Raw genomic sequence first — 18,769 nt, forward strand, 5'->3', positions numbered from 1 at the left:
TATCGGTCTGCCTCTAATCAGCAGGGATGTGGATTACACGCTTCATACTCTCAGCCTGTTTATCCTGTTCTGTCTGTTTACACATTCTGAGGTGAAGTTTTACGGATTGTAATAAGAGAGCGTTATGAAAATGAATTTTTGTTTATAGGGAATACTTTTTGACAGCTAAAATCAGAAAACAGCAAATTAAAATATTACACACAGGATGTGCATGTTAGGTAGGAATTGTATTGCATATTACAATAAGTGAAATAAAAAATGAAGAGAGGGGACAGGCAGAGAGATTTTCAGCTCACTCTTATCTATTCCATGGTTAATACGGTTCGGCAAGTTTGCCTGCATTATTCTGTGATATAACAAAACTACTAATGACACTGACATGGACTTCAGCAATTTGCATTTAAATAACATGGACATTAAAAGAAAAAAAAAATCCATCAGTGCGTGTCTACGTGAAAATATATGCAATCAAACATTTTACTGTTGCGAAAAAGGTATAATCTGTTTCTTTGAATGGTGTTTTGGTGGAGAAAATTGCTTTGAAAAAACTCCAAAATACATGTTCCAGCAATCATAAAAAGAAACTCTTGGAGGAAATCAATACACGTCCTTGACAATCTTGCACACCCAAAATGCACAACAACACCAGCTGTTCTGTTCTCTTTGATCAGACTTCTTTGAATGTTTACTATAGTTAAATAATTAAGACTTTTCTGAGCTGCATCACATAAGGAAGTCGGGTATTACTAACTGTACAGACTGAGGCATACATTATTTTCGGCTGCAACCTCGGATATTATCCCTCACTTTCAAGCCATGATTCTCTCGCTTTCTCAAGTCTGATTGGAGTGGCCTAATGCAAGACAAATGGCAGTAAATAACAGTGAACAGATTTTTGGGATAGTGCTCTAATTGCAATTGTTCGCTGAAAGGGTTCTGCACTGTGAATGTAATGCACCATGATTAGCCCTGCATGCATTTGTGAGTCTTGTGACTGTGATATTGTCGCTGTCTGTCACTGTAATATGGGCTGTAATTTGTGGGTTGTAATGCTACATGGGCACAGACTCATTGATAGCATTTGACATGCAGCCTTGCTTGGATGAAGCAGTTAGCCAGGCCAGTCAATCTAAATATCACAGACAGTGCTCTGAGCCAGTAGGAGTGCGTTTGTTAGCTGAACATGCTGTGTAATAATCAGTCCTTAGCTATGCAATGAACAGTCATCACAGGACATTTTTTACATAATCCTGCCATCTAAGATTACCTTAATGCTTGTAAAGGCTTGCTGCCGACGTGTGCCTCATTACCTTGGTACATTGGTCATTTCATTTCAAGGGTCTGATTTTCATTAACTGCTCTGCCCCCCTACCCATTAGCAGAATGAAAGCTCGGCTGCAACCATCTGGCTGCCAACTAGACCTCAGGGCTGCTTTATGGCTCCACCGAGCTTCACTAAAGGGAAAGTTGCACTATTAGAGCCTTTTCGGAGTGTGTCCAGAGGGAGTATAGGAGTGATGCAAGGAGTGTCCCATGCTCGGGGATATGGGAGGGGGAAACAGAGATAAATTTAGAAGAAAAAGAGAGACGTTGGTGCAGCGACAGAGGGCGACGGACGGAGGCAAAGTGAGACAAAGTCAAATGGAACCTGAAAGAAAAGTCAACACGAAAAAGGAAAAAAAGGAGAATAGAGGAGAGTAAGAAATGAATGTGTGCAGTGACAATTACATACATGATATTCTTGAAATAACACAGCCCTTAATCCATTGCAGTTGAGCCTTAAGGACCAGAGATGTGACAGAAGAGAGGGAGATTCATCCGTCGGCTGGTGATCACGCATCACATTTTTTTCCTCATGGAGGGCTACTGTAGACCTCAGAGAACAGATGTACATTTCACTGCTCCACAGTACACCTTTTATTTTTAGAACGAGTGGTCTTGGTTTGAAATAGCATCTGCTTACACACACTCCTTCAGTGTTTTCAATGAGATCTGTGTATTTCTCTTCCAGTGCCTTTATTCCCCACTCCCACCCCCATCTCTATTCTCATCTTCTAATTGCTTGTATTTTGATACTGTTTTGCCCCGTCTTGCACGCCTGCCTGTGAATGCACATCAACCTGCTGTACCGTCATCTATTCGGGTGCAACGCAGCAGCATAGAAAACCATGCTGAAAAATAGTATGTTTTATTGCTTATTTCTTCCTGCAGACTGTGAACCGTCTCTGAATTTCCCCCGTCTTTGTTCATGCATCACTTGTGTATAAGTTACTGACTGGATGAACAGAATGTGGGCACGTAGCAATTATTTTCCTGTCTATATTAAGGCTCTTTTGATATGGCAGGCTAATATGACCTAGATAACTAAAGGGGGTGTAATGATAAGCATCGTAGATAAGGGGAGAGCATATTTCAAACAAACTTATCGTACTAGTCATGTCTGAATAATCATTTTTGTCATCCTCAGACTGGATGATAAGATTATAAATGAATGAAAGCATAGTTTGTTGCAACTATTTGATGGCTAAACTTTGATTAATTGCAGTTACGGGAACAATGATGTAATACTTTATTGATCTTTTCACTTGCTCGGGCTCCACAGGGACGTCAGAGGCCAAGCCCAGCCTCACCACAGTAACCCCTAGAGCTTGTGGGAGTTCTTGCTCATCGCTTCAGTTCTGTGAGGATTTGTTTCATTGTTTGTTACATCTTTGTCACTGTTTTGGCTCTCGCTGCTACACTGTAAAAATCCTGTATTTGCTGGTTATGCTTCAGCCGCAGGAACCAATTTAAGAACCTCACTTTATTCATTAAAATAGAGCTCTCCTGCAAGCACCTGGCAGACGTACATCAATTGCAAATAGATACAGCCCTGAGACATAAACTGAACCTAGAAAAGGGACAAAAAAAAGTGGCCTAGGAGGCTCAGAGCATGGCATGATTATTTCCAGCACCTGAGGAACATCTCACCTCAGGGCTCGTCATGCACAGCAGGGTCTGAAGTTTACCAGGAATGGGACCAAAGAAGAAAGTCCTCTCCACAGCCTGACTTGAGGGCTAAAAGCTAGTCAGAATGGTGTATGCTAAATTTAGGCAGCTGGCTAGATAACAGACTCACTTTTAAGATCCACGCGGAACACCTGATTGAAGCCGAGAAACAAATGAGGTTTTCCTCTGACCATTGCTCCTTCTACCATTCTGTCTTTGTACTGATACTGTATCCACACATGCCTCTCCCTCCACCCGAAAGCCTCTCGACTGTGCGGATCACAGTGCACTGCGCTTTATCACAAATGATGAATTGCCCACTCAACGTTGCGTCTTATATGAAAAGGTGAGCTGCTCCTGTGCAGTTTTTATCTTTCAAGCTCTCCTCCAAAAAAAAAAAAAAAAGAAAAAAAAAACTGCCAAATTATCTCTGCTCTCTCATCACATCCAAATACATTTATGATAATGTTCGGATATTTTAACTTCATTTATACTGCATGCTCAAACAGAACTGAAAGCTGATTTTAAATATTACACAGCTGCTACTGAATCTCACCAAAACCAAAGTGCTACTTGTGGTTGATTTTCTCTTATTGTGTAACATGTGCTCGTACTGTATATGCTCTCTTGTGCACAGGTCAGCCTTGTTCTGAATGAGTGCTTTTAAATGCATAAAAACAAGCATAACACACAGTTTACTGGTGCTTGTCACAAGTGAGCCCCAACAGCAGCACTACACTGGAAAGCCTAAAATAACGTCCCCTTTCCTGCACATTTGTACCTGATTACGACTGGTAGTTTTTAATGAAAATAGCTGACAAATATTTAAAAAAAAAAAAAATGTTTAAAAAAACGCAAAGAAGACGCAGAACACAGCACTTCCCCCTGAGTAAGTTTGAGGGGGCTGTTCCAGCAGCTGACGCTAGGAGCTGTCCGCGGTGCTGAAGCCTCGGCTGCTTTCTTTCTCTCCATGTGCCGACTGCTCACACAGCCAGGCACCCGCTCACTGAGCGTCCAAATTCAAGAGGGATCTCCGCCTTTCTCTTCATTATTCTCGACCGTCTTCACTCCGCGAACCGCAAAGGAAGCGCAACAGCAAGCCGCACGGCTCGGTTTGTGTTTTGCAGACGTTAAAAAACAAAAATCTCGCTTTGCTTGTTGTTGTTGTCTTTTTTTTTTCTTCATAGCCCTGGAAGTATTCTTTTTTTTAACACAGGGACGTGTTTCTGTAGCTACGCGAAGAGCCACCTCCACTTCAGCAAACATGTGTGTGAGACAGGACTGTCAATTTAAGACCTTCTTCGCGGTTTTGGTTCTGGCTGCCGCCGTGGCCCAAATACGTGGACAAGGTAAGAACTTGGGTCTTATGCGTACTTCTGTGGGGATTGTTCCGTGCACTTCCAACTATGCGAGGCGAGGCGAGAGCTGAGTGCTGGGCAATGACATCAGGTTCACCTCTGTCGGATCTACAAGTGTGTACGTGGAGGGATGAGCACAGTGGAGTGATTTAATCCACATTAAGTTTATAATTTGTTGGTTAAAATCAATAAAGGACAATACTGCTGCGTTAAAAGTTGACTGCAAAGATCCCCCCGTTAATCATCTGCACATATTCTGAACTGCTACTTTTCTCTTGAACCACAGACGTAATATAAATATTTATTTAAAAACATGCATTAAATGCATGAAAAGCAGCTTCCAGTCGGCTCCATGCTGCACACAGTGTTTAGCTATTTAGAAGTTATAGATCATCACATTTTGCCACTGGGTGAAATGGGTTTAACAGTCAGTTACATAACGGTTTTCTGTCAATCACAACTTACAGAACCTCTTTAGATTGCTCCAAGTGCGCACGTACACACACACACACACACACACACACACACACACACACACACACACACACACACACACACACACACGCTTACATTTGGCCCTAGATATAGCATGAAGGCAGCCCTTGCACGAAGAAAAAAAAAACAAAACTTAAGACGTTCACAAACACTATTCTGAAGCATATTCTGCATAATGGGATGAATTTAGCAGTGAGAAGGAAGTGACATGTTTGGGCACCGAGGTCTGTGTGACAGACGGTGCTCGGTAATAAGACCCTAATCCTCAGGAATTGCTGAAGATTATTGACCAAGCTGTTTGACACAGTTGAGTGCTTGTGGAAGGATTCATGCACGGCAGCCTTGTCCTAATTTATTTCTCTATTGTGCGTCTGCCCTCTCTTTACCATCAGGACTATATTGGTCTGGATGCGGTTCAACTTGTCTGCACAGTTTTATTGTCATGTCCCCGTTCTGTGGTGATCTGTATCTCTTCTTTTTCAAGCCAGTGGACACACAATGGACACGAGCCACTTCCATGGTAGTGCATGCAGGCACAGTTTGTCCAGTATGCAGGATATGAGTGATGACTTGTGAATAAGGTTAATAATATGTCATGTAATATAGGGTGGGAGTGAATGTTCAATATATATTAAAAATAAGATTCGGCAGCTTTTGATGGTTTTTCCTGTGAGCAGGTCAGATCACATCATCATTTAAGACGTGACTTCATATAACAGCCCTTTGACATGAGGTAGAATGAATGACAGTGAACTGGGTGCTTTCCTACACCCTATTTTGATGGAGGCGTTTATGTAAGCAGCCTGCTTCATGTTGAAAATGAACACACTGGGACGCGTGATGACTAAACAATGTAATAATTGTGAAAATGAATTCACATTGCCTGGGCTGTTTCAGTCATTACATCTCAGTCCATAAAAAAAAACTGAGGTGCCATTCTGGACCAGTGCCTGAAACAACATTTTACACTATCAGCAAAACATCTGCCGATTGAATATCCAGTGCAGGAAAGGTGCTGCGTTGCTTCAATACTGAGTTCCAGAACCTCCAACAAAGTGCAAATCCATTCATTTGTGATATAGCACAACACCTTCAGAGGACACTTTATATTGTTTAAATGTTAAATTTACTGGTTTGAATAAGCACACAGTCAGAAATGGAACACTGTACAGTAGTGCTAAGAGGCAGAGGAGTCACAATCGACACACCTGCACTGTTCGCTCACTGCTCAAAACTCAAGGGAGAGGAAAAAATGCACAGTGCGCTATTTTTAGAGTAAAATAAAATTTAACAGCTTCCATTAGTGATTTCCTTGCCGTTGCTTCGCCAGCAAATGCTCGCGTCTGAGTAAATTCTCCAAGGTGAGCCATTTAAATTTTTAATTCTCGTGGTTGAGATGTTTTTGCCACTGCGAGAAGTTCTGAATGCGCAGGCATGAACGGGAGCGAGAGAGGTTTTTGTCTTCAGCAAGAGGTCTTAATCTTTGGTTTGTGGCAGAGCCTGTTGTTGTGAACTTGCTTCAGTCAGTTACCTAGCAGGGAATACAAACAGCCATCCATCCATTTCACTGTCAGGAGCACAGGGAACAACACAGGGAGACACGACTAAATTTGGGGAATTGTGCCTTGATTTTCCCCTCCGCAGTGTGCACGTTCAGGCGTTTTCACTTCATCATTTCAGTAATAAATAGAGCTTAATAATTGAAGGATTCATTTGATAAAACAGATACCTCAGTCTCTATTTATTTTCCTCAATCATGTTTATTCCAGGGAATATCAATCATAATTGGTGTTGGTTTGTTCATTTTATTAATGGCGTTTATCAGTTTTTGCAAATGAACTCTTCAATTGTTGTTTAAAATTACGAGCGACTGATTGTTCTGTCACTGCTGGGTTATTTTTCCTGTCCGTCCAAGTTATATTGCTCCCTACATTTTCTATTTTAACTGCAAATTCAGGCAGCTATTACACAAATTTCTAATAACTAATTTTGTATTTTTGTACCGTGTGTGCAACCAGGTATTGTGAAGAAACAATGTCCTGTAGTGTTCAGGTTCCATGTGTGGGGTTATCACTGTAGTCGTCGTTATCAAAACACCATGCAATTAAAAATTTCAGTCAACTTTTTTCAGACTTCTAACTTTTCATTCATTTTCAAAGTCAAAAAAAAAGTGCATTACTTGCAAAGTCTGTCCTCAATTGCATTTGTTAGCATCAACTATTTCTTTCATATGGTAAGCATCAAAGAGCAGCAAAACATTCAAGCATGCAAGAAATAATTAGCAGCTGAATAAGTTGAAAATAATACAGTGACAGGACTGTAGGCACCATGGTTGTAACTCATAATGCTGCTTTTCATGAATTGGTCAAGCTTTGTCTCCATTTAATTTTTCACATTGATAAAAAGGGGTCGTTTTGGAGAGAGAGAGAGAGAGAGAGAGAGAGACAGAAACCCTATTTGAAGGAGGATCATTAAAAATCTGATCAGGCCCTCGAGATTCTTTATGCACACCTTTAACTGCAAAAACAACAAGAAACATAAAATAGCCAGGCCCCTAAATCTGCCCCATTCTTTTCATGAGGCACTTTAATTTCGTTTGTCCTCCAGCGTTCACTTGCGTTTTGGAACTGGCAGTGACTCACCGGTTCAGTACGGGGTTTGCACGGTCTCGACATACAAGTCAAGTGGTACGCAGCTCTGAAATTACTCATAGATACGTATGCCCCAAAGAAATCATACATTAACACTAGAGTTCATCTCGTATTATAAATGGAGGAACAACATAAATACATTCATTGATGTAAAATCTGATCTACATGTAAACAGCGCTCACTCATGAGAATTCAAAAAGAAAGCACGGGCAACGTTTGTGAATTGGTGAAGTGTGCGTAGCGTGATGAATGCAGCCGCAACGACCGGCAGCAGGATGCGATTGCCAAAGTGCAACAAGTCCTGCTCAGTGCTACAAGCACAGACTTTTCATTATCTCATTGCAAATCTTGAAGGAACAAAGAGAGAGAACTTGTTAGGAACATTAAGTTGAATAGACAACCTGAAGGCAGCAGCTTGAACTTGTCTTAAGAGGTATCAATCAAATTTACTCTCTTCTATAAAGTGTGCTATCAGATGTAGCTGTTATTACTTCTACAGCGCCGAGTGAAGCCGGATTCTGTGTCCAAAATGTTAAAGGAACATACACCGAATACGTCTGTCTTCCCAGTTCCTCCCAGTAATCCCCGTTCCTAACCACTTCAAAAAGATCAGTGTACCAAATCTACATTAACTTAAAGAATTACCATAGTGTTTTTTACGCTTGTTCCCAATTCACCCTTTATGAAGCACTTCAATGATAATTGGGTTTTGCACTCAAATTAGTACATCTAATAAAATCCTGACAGATATTTAATAGCTAATCATGCATCCATTCAGTGTGGAGAGTTTTTGTTTGCCCTGGTGCTGCACTTGAAGTTTTACACAATTTAATGACATTCAGCTGAGCCTATTATCTTTATGTTTACACATTATCACCAACTGTTAACAAAGATCTGCAGTGATCTGGGAGTTGGAGAAAGGGATGTTTTATGTATCCTAAAGCTCATTAAATGAATTATGATCTCGTCTTGGTGGACAGAGCTCTCATTGACATGCCACTGTTGGTTTCAAGTATGCATATTATGGATTGTGCGAGTTCTTGAACATACGATTATTTATCATATCTCATACCGGATCTATATTCAGCAATATCTGAATAACTTCATATATTATTATGACATTTTGCAATTTAGTTTGTATAAAACAACAATTTAGCATCCAGTCCACATGAAGATGAGCATTCTATCTACTCTGTTCAAGTCCATGACCCTAAAATGAAAAGGACAAAACAAACTAAAACCCCCCTGCATCCTATCACGCTTGATTTGAGGTTATTATTGGAAGAGGAGCATATTAAAGCTGCACCACTGACGGCGACTGAGATACTGAACTCACACAGGGTGATTTCTGTGTGTGGCCCGCTTTTGTATTGACACCTGTTACCAAGTTCATTTGATCTTTCAAAAAAGGCATTTTGTGTGCACTTATTCAACTCAGTAGTTAAGGCTCCCTGTTTGTCTCACTAACATTACAGGTTACAACACTAGATTTCTGTTTCCCGGCACTGGAGGTGTTGTTCATGTGCACAAATGTTCATGAAAATTGCCAGGATTGTGGGAATGAAACTGCATATTTAGGGTGGATTGTTGCTTTGTGCGGTACACTAGGAAAATCTGAACATCCTATAATTCCAGGGGAGGTAACAGAAATCATCCAACACCTGTTTGTTGGATTGCCAGTGATTAACTTCATCAAGGGCTATTCAGCATCTGTGTGCTGTCATAATTAGTTTAACTTTCCCAAGGCCTGTCAATGGTAAATGAGAGTCATTATGCCAGAATGCCCCTCTTCAAGGCTTGGCGCCTGCCTGCCTCAGCCCCTCTCTGTGCCTGTCTCGGTCTCTTTCACTGCCTCCTAGGTGGAGCTCACAGCTTGGCTGAATGCGACTCATTTTCGACTCTTCATGTGCAAATGCCTCTCTCGCTCTGTGAGAATGTTCTATGCATCCTAATTTGAGTCATTGCCTCATATATTTTCTTCCTCAAAAGTATGGCGCTTTATTTGTCAAAAGAAAAGCATATTTTTTCAAGGATCTTTTTGGATTTCATCACTGTTTTGCTTGGCATAGTTCTCCAACAGCTGGTTTTACCCTGTAGAAAATAAAGCCTTGTATATCTCAAGGCAGCACTTCAGCTAGATCTGCAGCTCTATATTAAAATTCAGATGTGGAGGACACAAAGTGGTGGACACGTGTTTTTTTTTTTTTTTTTTTTTTTTTGACCACACATCCTGTAGTCAAATTGCAGCATCAGCTTTAAAAAACAGGGCATGTTGTCTGAATAGTGTATGAATGGTATTTTTGATATTAGTTTCTTTGTCAGGTTCTCTTTCCTTGCTTTTTCCTCCTGTTTTATTTAACATTTTGCATTTCACTTTATCTTAAGGCAAACTGTGAGATGAGTGTGGTTGGCATTCATTTGCTCCAGAGTAATTGAACATTTTCCTGTCCTTGTTTTGAGGTAAACTAACTAATTAAATAAACTTTTTTTTCTGTTGTGCAGCATAGAGAACAGATACTCAAATGGGCTCTTTTCTTTTTTCTTGACAGAATGCCTGTTAGCATGCTATACATTTATGCATACTATTATTGATTTTTACATACCCTATATGTTTTAAATCCACAAATAAAACAACATCAACACTAACATGCTAATTTACAATACTGGCTAGCAAAATGATGCTTTTAATTCCTGTTGAAAGGCACAAAGAGGCATAGAGTGAATACAGCAACGATATTTAATTCGGGAGCTTTAAAGAAAAAATAGCTTTTTGTACATTTGTTTGTTGAGCACCTACACTCTAATCACACTAATCCCAGGTAAATAAAGTATAGTATTGCAAACAATATCTAAAAAAAAAAAAAGAAAAAAGAAAAAGACACACTGCACAAAATTGTGATTAGCTACTAAAGTGAGGAAAGAAACAGAAATGACCCGATAATTAATGAACTGTTATGAAGCAGTTCTGAATAACTCTGGAGAACTGTATAATAGATAATGATGAATTGCTAGAGAGCAGACTGAGAGACAGTCCCTCATCACTTCATGGGTTTTTGCTGGGGGAATTCAGACACAAACAGCTTTCCTAAAGTGTATTAGGGATTGAGGAACAGCAGCACAGTCCAGCCACACAGGAGATGGACAGAAAAATGGCGCAGTCTTCAGCAAACACTGTTCCTCAATGCCACATGAAAAATCACATCTCCGGTCGCATCAGATTTGGGACTGATGAACATATGATTACAACTGACTGACAGTTAGCATCTTGCTATGTTAGCAAAGCCCCGTATACAGTAGATTTGTGTTGGCATGTTTGCTGTTAGCAGAAACGTTAAATGCTTGTTGCATATGTTTGGCTATGCTTAACTTCATAGTTCTTGTTGGACACTTAGCATTAAGCTGCAATCAGTGATTAAGAATCTAAACACAAAGGTACACTCAGAAATAACCCTGTAAAAATCAGAATTAAATTTCCTTTAAATCACTTCTTTTACCATTTGACAACAGACACATGCTATTGGTTTGAGGATTTAAGTGGCATGTTAGCTGTCCAATAACAAGTCAAAAAGAGCCATGGTCTCTGGCAGCAATTGAACCAGTCCATGACAAAGGTCTAATATGTCGATTGCTGGTACTCGCCAATGGTCATCTGTCATTTTTGGGAGTCATTGGCAGTTGACTCCAGACCTATTCAGTCATTTAGGAATGAGGATGTGTTGGACAAACAACTGTAAACTATTGAGGTGAAGTGAATATTTACCTACAGTGAGCTAACACAGGAGCGCTACATGCAAGCTTATTACCTTACATATTATGCAAAGCTTCAAATTCATCACTGACAAATGTTTAAAAAACATATTTAAATGTGCACCATTTAGAGACTTAATTAATGCTAGCGAAACTCAGCGGCACGGAACTGTTGTTGAGAGACGGTGTTGAGGCCACAGATTTCCCCCGGTGAGAGTCAAGTCTTTCTAAATTGTTACTAATGTGTTCATTTACAATTAAAAAATGCGTATCTTAGGTAGATTTGGTTTCATGTTGGATTGACTTGAATTCCAGGTGTGAGCTTCAGTGAGGATGCAGCTTTAGAAATGAAGTTGGTGAGATCAAAAAGGAAGGACTGAAGGACCCACAGCTCCCTGTGGTACCACTGAAGAAGAATAAGCTTTCTCAAACGATCTTAAATAAACATTATTGCAATGTACCATGTATTACAATATACCATCATATGTTTACTTAGCTTAGCATCTAGTCTATCTGTATAGTATATGACATGTGGATGTGAATATTAATGTAGGCTGTGTGTGCTCTGAATATGATGGTGTTTGTGGTTTGTTATTGAGGAACTAATTATGAATTCTTAAGTAAAAACACTGCATGACATATTGCATTATGATGCTTTACTTGGGGAGCACAAAAAGGGAAAATAAACATACATAGTACAGTGTAGCATTTCAAAAAAAGGAAGGGAGGAAAAACTGAAACTGGCCTTTTCCCGGATAGCATTTCCCGTCCTGTTTGTTTAATCAGTTTGACAGTTCGGATAGACCTGAAATGGGTTATTGCACTTAGATAATTATGTGAGAGGTTTCTCCAACAGCCTGCGCTTTGTCTCAACACAATCATCTCCTCGGAGATTTAAAGTAACAGGTTTACAATGAAATTGTCAACCTGTATTCTCAGCAAAGGACAGAAAATTCCTCTGGATTTGTAGCAGGCACCCAGAGCCGCTCCATTTATGAAGTCTCCCTCTCAAAGTAGAGGACTGGGGCAAGGCTTCCAGCAGGGAAGGCAATGGACTCAGAAACTATGCCTCGCCAGATCGGGTGGGGCTACACACATTTAATTTATTCCAAGTGAAGAATACCTCTCCAGCAAAACCCTAAATGAAGCGATGTCTACCACTTCGTCAAGGCAGTACATCGCTGGTTTACTTCTACATCCTTTGCCTTCGGCCTTGCGCCTTATCGATCCGCGGAGAAAAAAAGAGTCGGCATGGTGAGCCTCCCCAAGGCCAAGCCTCCTTTCCACACCTTTCACGCTCTGCCTGGCCGTGTACACACCTCCCTAATCAGGACTGGCGTGTTTTGCGGCTGCAGTGGGGATGGCTCTCTGAAACGATTAGGCCTGGGGACAGCTCCAGCTCTCTTCCCCTCTTCTCCATGCCACATCCCATCTAGAAAGCATTTCATCTGTGGCAGTGGAAAGGCTTATGTGGGGTTGGCGAGTGCTGTGTGAAAAGCAGCAGGTAATAGGCTGTGTAATGTGTTTGGAGGAGTAGTTTTAGTATTCACAGTTAGTGTTGACCTCTGGCAGGCTGAGCCACCCCCACAGTAATTTCCTCTGAAAAGATGTAATTGAATTCATCAGGATGAGTAAACATATTATAAGTAGCAGAGAAAGATAACAATGTTGTGGATAGATCAAGGAAGGGGATAGTAGCTCCACGAGTAATTGAAAATAGTCAAAGAAAAACACAAGCAAAGAACAAGCAGAACGCTGAGGAAAGTGACTGCGTTAGTTGCAGCTTGTCTGCTTTTCACTCCACCGTTCTTCCTTATATGTCTTCATTTTATTTCCAGAGATGCATGATTTGAAGTATAAATGCTGCTGCACACGACAAGCTGCTGATAAGATCAGCGAAAGCGTTCACATCTCGCACAGGCATTCATCAATTTCCAAGCATTTTGTACAGCTGACGTCTTTAGTCCAGACGAGACGCAGACACAGAGCAGAGGGCCGCGATGTGACCGTGTGCCTTGTTCTCTGTGCTGAGATGTATTGGAGTGGTGTCCCAGAGGACCTTGTGTTTAATTTAAAGGTTCTAACATCGACCGCCATCTTCAAAATATCGAACATTGTCAGTCCAAGCAACTGGCGGGTGGTCGGCCAATTGTCTGTCAGTTATAACGCAATCCTCTGCCTCCGCTTCTCTCCTGGTGATGGAGAGTCAGCTCATTGTGGCCGCGCTCATCTGTCAAAGCAGCGAGCAGCCTTTAAAAAGAATACACACCCTTAAGAATGGATTACTTAGCAGGGGACAGCTGGGGCTCTGTTAGACCACGCCATTGATTGCTGGACTTAGGCTTTTAGTGGTAAAAGCTGGTCCACGCATTTCTGACATTTCTTCAACACGCTGTGTGAAATAGATGGTGGAGCAATTTCTTGTAGCTTTCTGTTAATGGTGGAAAAGCTCTGAAAGCCAAACAATATAACATAATACACCGCTTCATATCCGTTTGTGTTTCACATTTCAGCTTGTAAGATAAAGACAAGCTGACGTGTGAAATATCTCAACAGCTGTGACATGGATTGCCTTGAAACTCACTGCAGACATTCACAGTCCCCAGAGGATAAAACCTGCTGATTTTGCTCTCGTGCCACCATGAGATCACAAATGGATTACCACCATTATCAATTTCTGCAGTGCTTTTTATTTATCTGCTCATGGTTGTGGTTCTTATCTGCCATCTTGGTTTAAACATAATTCCAATAGGATTGCCTGGTAACAGATGTCTGCAGTGTTTATTTAGAGGTATGTGTGTGTGTGTGCGTGTGCGTGTGCATGTATTGTCTATTGTTAAGCCGCACTTCCTCGTTGGCTTCTGGTTGCTTTTGGCCGATTTGCTGAAGGCGCATATATGCAAAGGGCATAATATATATCTGAATTATCTAAACAGATTATTGCTCAAGCATTACACTTTACTGATATTTGGAATCAGTCCTTCAGCAAATGATCACTGCATTTGTAATCTCAGCTCAGATATCAACCCCCCTCTGTCTTCATGTAATTGATTAAAATGTTTCAGCTCTGCCTCTGAATCCAAAACATATAGACAAAAAAAAATCCTTTGCTTGACTTCTCATTTAACCCAGAAATCAGTTCTTAAACAAGATCAGCAGCTTGGGGGAGGAGCATGTATTCAGTCCGTGAAGCCTGGCTGTGTGTGCTTCAAAGGATTAAATCTGAATTATGAGGGCAAACAGAGTAAAGGAAATCTAAGAGTAGGAGATCCTTGCTAAAGACTGGACAAGGCCTTTTAGCCAGTAGGTACATGCTAAAGGGAAGTATTGAGGAAGAGAATTGGTGGGAAAAGGCCTCATGATTTATATTATTCCCATAATACCAGTTGCTCTGGAGGATCCCCTGAGAATACCTGAACATGTTAACATCATTCTTTTGGTGGAAATATAAGACTCAGTCAGCCATCAGTGGTAAATTTTTACATTTATCGTAATCTTATGTTAATATGATGATGTTCATCATAAATAAGGCTAACATGATTGTTATGCTAGCTGTATTTTAGCCATGTAAACACCAAAACTATGTATTGCAGGTGTTGCAGCTGCAACATTATTGCCATAATCAGATTACGCTGGCCATTTACTTCACCTGCCGATAGATTTCTCGGCTCCTCAGGGATGCAATCCTCATCATAGAATGCTAACCAACCTTTGGCTGCTCTTGTACAAGTTGAGTGGTTTATTTGAATAAGAGGTAAAAACAACAGTCTGAGTACCACTTGTCACTATCAATCAGCAGTTTAAGTCAAATGCAGATTGAAGATCTGGATGCACATGTGGACATACTGAACCATGAACCAATTTTATATTGCGTTATTACATTTGGCTTCATACATGATTCAGTGTAAATGATGTAAGCATATGTAGGATCAAGCCTAGAGGGTGAAATCGCTCGGCTGCTTTGTGAAATCACAAGTGCATCTTGCATCATCCGCATTTATGGCCATGAAAAAAATAAAATAAAATAAAAAATAAAAAAACATCTCCACAACAGTGGAAAAGCAGTTGTCACACTTTTGAACCCAATTTTGCAGACACGAAGCAGGAGACTGAGGTAGAGAACTTGATGTGACAGAAAGTTTACTGTAAACTTGCAAGAAAGAAAAGAAACATAGAAATTCAGTTGTCAAAAGGTAACAACAGGAAACAAACAGCTACACAGCCAGGCAGACAAAAACAGACAAGGGAACTGGGGAAACTGAGGCGATCTGACAAAAACAGGTTGTAATGAGGTGCAGCTGGTGAGGCAGGCAGCAGGTCACAAAGGCTGATGAGGGGATGAGCCACAGGTGTGCAGGACAGGGGGACGCACTGGGTCTGCACCATTACCACGAGGACGCATGCTGGTGGTGCACTGAGTGGGTGGAGTCTGCACACCATTTGATGGCAATCATAGCATTGCAAACATATTTTGCAAAGTCCTAACTATAGAATTTAATTATTTTCCTATTGGGGAACATCTTTTTGTTGGAAGACGAATCCCCATAGCGTGACAATATAATACAAGACCACATACACAAAAGGAGACAGAAGCAGAGGAAGACGGAGATGGAATAGGCACAGATGTCGACATGACATCAGCTGAGGTGTCTGCTTACTGAAATGTAAACATCAATTATTCTCTTCACCGCCAATGAATCTAAACATGCATCAACAACTTTAACGGTTGATATTTGTGTCCGAGTTAATGGATAACGGCTAATGATGATAGTTAATCCATTCATCTGAAGCCATGTTTAACCTAATCAGGCATTTATGCGTTTCTCTTAAGATAGGAATAAACTGATTTGGTTTAACTGGAGTGGACGTTGTCATTTTTGGGTCAGTCTCTCTGCTGCAGCAGGGCAAGCGCACAATGAGCTGGAACAGGCCAATGCTCCAACAAGAGCATCTCAGTTTATCCCAATGTATACTGTGTACTGTATGGCAGAATCTACTAAGAGACATAAACCCAATGCTAACCATTAAGGCATGCAGTGCTGCCTTGAAATACTCTAGTTTCAAAGAGCTGATGATTTTATCTCTGTCCTTATATTTAGAATAATAGACAACACTTAAATAGCACAATTCCCTTGCCCTGAAAAGCTCCATGTGTCTGCCCTTAATAGTGTATATATTGCATTTATTACTGGCTTTAAGAAGCAGTCTGAATAGAACCAAAGAAAATACCTATGATTTATTCTTTTTAGCCTCCTGTGCTTTTATTTTTATTTTTGCACTATCAACATGAACACATCTTCTGGTTTCTTTTAGTGGAGTCTGGAGCTAAAAACCCTGATGTTTATCAGCAGGCAGCCATGGGAAAAGGAGAGAAAATATTCTGTGAGAGATCATCTGGGGGCATTTTTCGAGCAAGGCGCCCGTGCTGCTAACAACCGCTCGGACGCTTTGCTCGAGTTTTCTCCGTTTCTGTTGCTGTGTTGTGCACAAAATGTTGCACTGAATTCGCTGTTTTTCATCAGGACAAAATCAGCAAAACTGGATTTGCAAGAATTTGAAGACAGCTGTTGAAATAATGACTGGTGCACTCTCCAGTGAACAGTGTCTATCTCTTATTATCTTCACACGCGGGGTTCTTTGGTATCGGTTGTTTTCAGAAATGCGTTTCTGATTTTCCCCTCCACACACTGAATTCAGAGTGAGGAACATGTACATAAAGTCACAGATTTCACATTGAGGAGTCAAACATTCGCAATGAGATCACAGCTGGGACGGTACATCCTCTGTTTTCACGGCAAGAATTGTGTCTCGGCTTGACTAAGGTATCAGGTTATAAACAATTTGACAAGGAGGGCGCAAAAGTGAGAGCAGAGCTGCAGAGACAGGGAGAGAAATGAAAGCAAAGTGGCGGGGAATCTTCTCCCCTTCTTTTTTTTTTTATTAGCGAAAACATTAGATACACCATTTGCTTGATACTTTTATCCAGAGTGCTGTAACAAAACCATGAAAGCTCACAGGATCTAACAGGGTCAACCTCACCCATTCGGAGCATCTTATGACTCCTGATCAGACAAGTGGCATGTTATTTCATGCCCAGGTGTACACAATAAGGAGGACAGTCGGTAAATAGCCTGTCAATGTCAGTGGCCGCTCCTTTTTGAAGCTGACATGTTTGTGTTTATCTGAACTTATTGTGTGTCCCTGTCAAAGCAGCTCCATCCGGAGGGTAAACAAATCTGGACAAGGTTTTAGCAAAGCTGGAAAAAATCTCATCACAAAAGTGCACCACTTGGCTCCAGTGCAATTACCTTCTGTAAATGAATCTCAGTCTGTCCTGTGAGTCGCTCACCCTCTGTGCAGGCGGTTTGCACATACACTGTGTCAACAAAGCAGCATGGGCTTCTGTTTGGAAGGTGCGAGGCTGTTTACCTTTGTTGCTGTGTGGATTGATGAGGTGGCTGAGGCAGAGGCAGGGGCATGATGTGAATAGTTGGGAGTATTACTGTGGAAAGAGGTGTTTCCCCTCAGAGGCGGCTAACCGAGTCTGACAAAGCTGTTTCTGCTGAGAGGCTGCAGGGACGCTCCCTGGCCACCCTCCAGGAGCCCCGGCTCTGCGTGTAGATGCACATTTGAGGAAGTGATGAAAGGTAATGCGGAGACAGGAGGGAGGAGGAAGCTCCCAGTAACATAGTTTAAAGCAGTGGTAGTCAGCCTATAGTGTATTTAATGCTTTTGCAGCAAGCAGAGAATAGAAAAACCAGATAAGGCATGGTGTGACTTCCAGGGAGCTTTATCAGATGTTTGATTTCAAGGTTCATGCCTGTGATATTTTCTATATCTTTCATTTTTTTCTCTGCCAGAGTTCGAACTTGAGACAAGATATTGAAGAAGTGCATTCCATAACACTACACAAACATGAGAATAAAAGAATGAAAAGAGAGAGAAGAACAAATATTCTGAAGTTAATTGAATAAGGTCTTTAAACAGAAGGCCGCTTCATTCCTCACAGTCAAACCTGTTTTTTTTTTTTTTTTTACTCAGACATGTTGATCCTTCTGTCCTTTGGCTGCAGTAGATTCTCTTCAAATCTGTTTTTCTCTTGTTAAATTGTTGATCAATTCTAGTGCTTTGGGATTGCCTATCTGGATGCTTCATAGCTACCCCTATGGCTTTTATAGGGGACAAACCACTATGTGATCTTTACACAGCCCCAACAGCCAAGGAAATTGGATTAAACGTCTGCTGTGATTTTGGAGTCACTTTATTCTGCAGCCTGTCCTTTCATTGTCTGTATGTGCACTCCCTGCCTCAGTATCCCTTGCTATTAGTGAGGGTTTTCTGTGCCCCCCCCCCCCCAGCCCCAAAAGGGAAAAAGTTAACCATTTTACCATCAGCTGCACTCGACTGTAAATGAAAGTGGAGATAAGACACAACTGGATTTGTCACCATATAATCCAATGGGATTTGCGAGCTCACATTTCATTTCACAGCACGAGTCAGCCACGTTCTAAAGGTTTGCTCTAAAACTTT

At 41.1% G+C, this 18,769-nt stretch overlaps 1 protein-coding gene across 3 annotated transcripts in view; it reads left to right on the forward strand.

Annotated features, from left to right (window-relative positions):
• The first annotated feature begins 3,918 nt into the window (after positions 1–3,918).
• LOC143332439 (seizure protein 6 homolog) overlaps positions 3,919–18,769 on the forward strand; it is an 86,071-nt gene continuing 71,220 nt past the window's right edge. For 2 of the 3 annotated variants that reach the window (XM_076749868.1, XM_076749867.1), the window contains exon 1: positions 3,919–4,337. In XM_076749868.1, coding sequence (XP_076605983.1) covers positions 3,959–4,337 — 379 coding nt within the window. In that variant the 5' untranslated portion in view covers positions 3,919–3,958. The remainder of the gene's footprint in view (positions 4,338–18,769) is intronic. The other variant, XM_076749869.1, reaches the window with a different exon arrangement.

Source organism: Chaetodon auriga, chromosome 15 (assembly GCF_051107435.1).
Source record: "Chaetodon auriga isolate fChaAug3 chromosome 15, fChaAug3.hap1, whole genome shotgun sequence".
Taxonomy (NCBI): Eukaryota; Metazoa; Chordata; class Actinopteri; order Chaetodontiformes; family Chaetodontidae; genus Chaetodon; species Chaetodon auriga.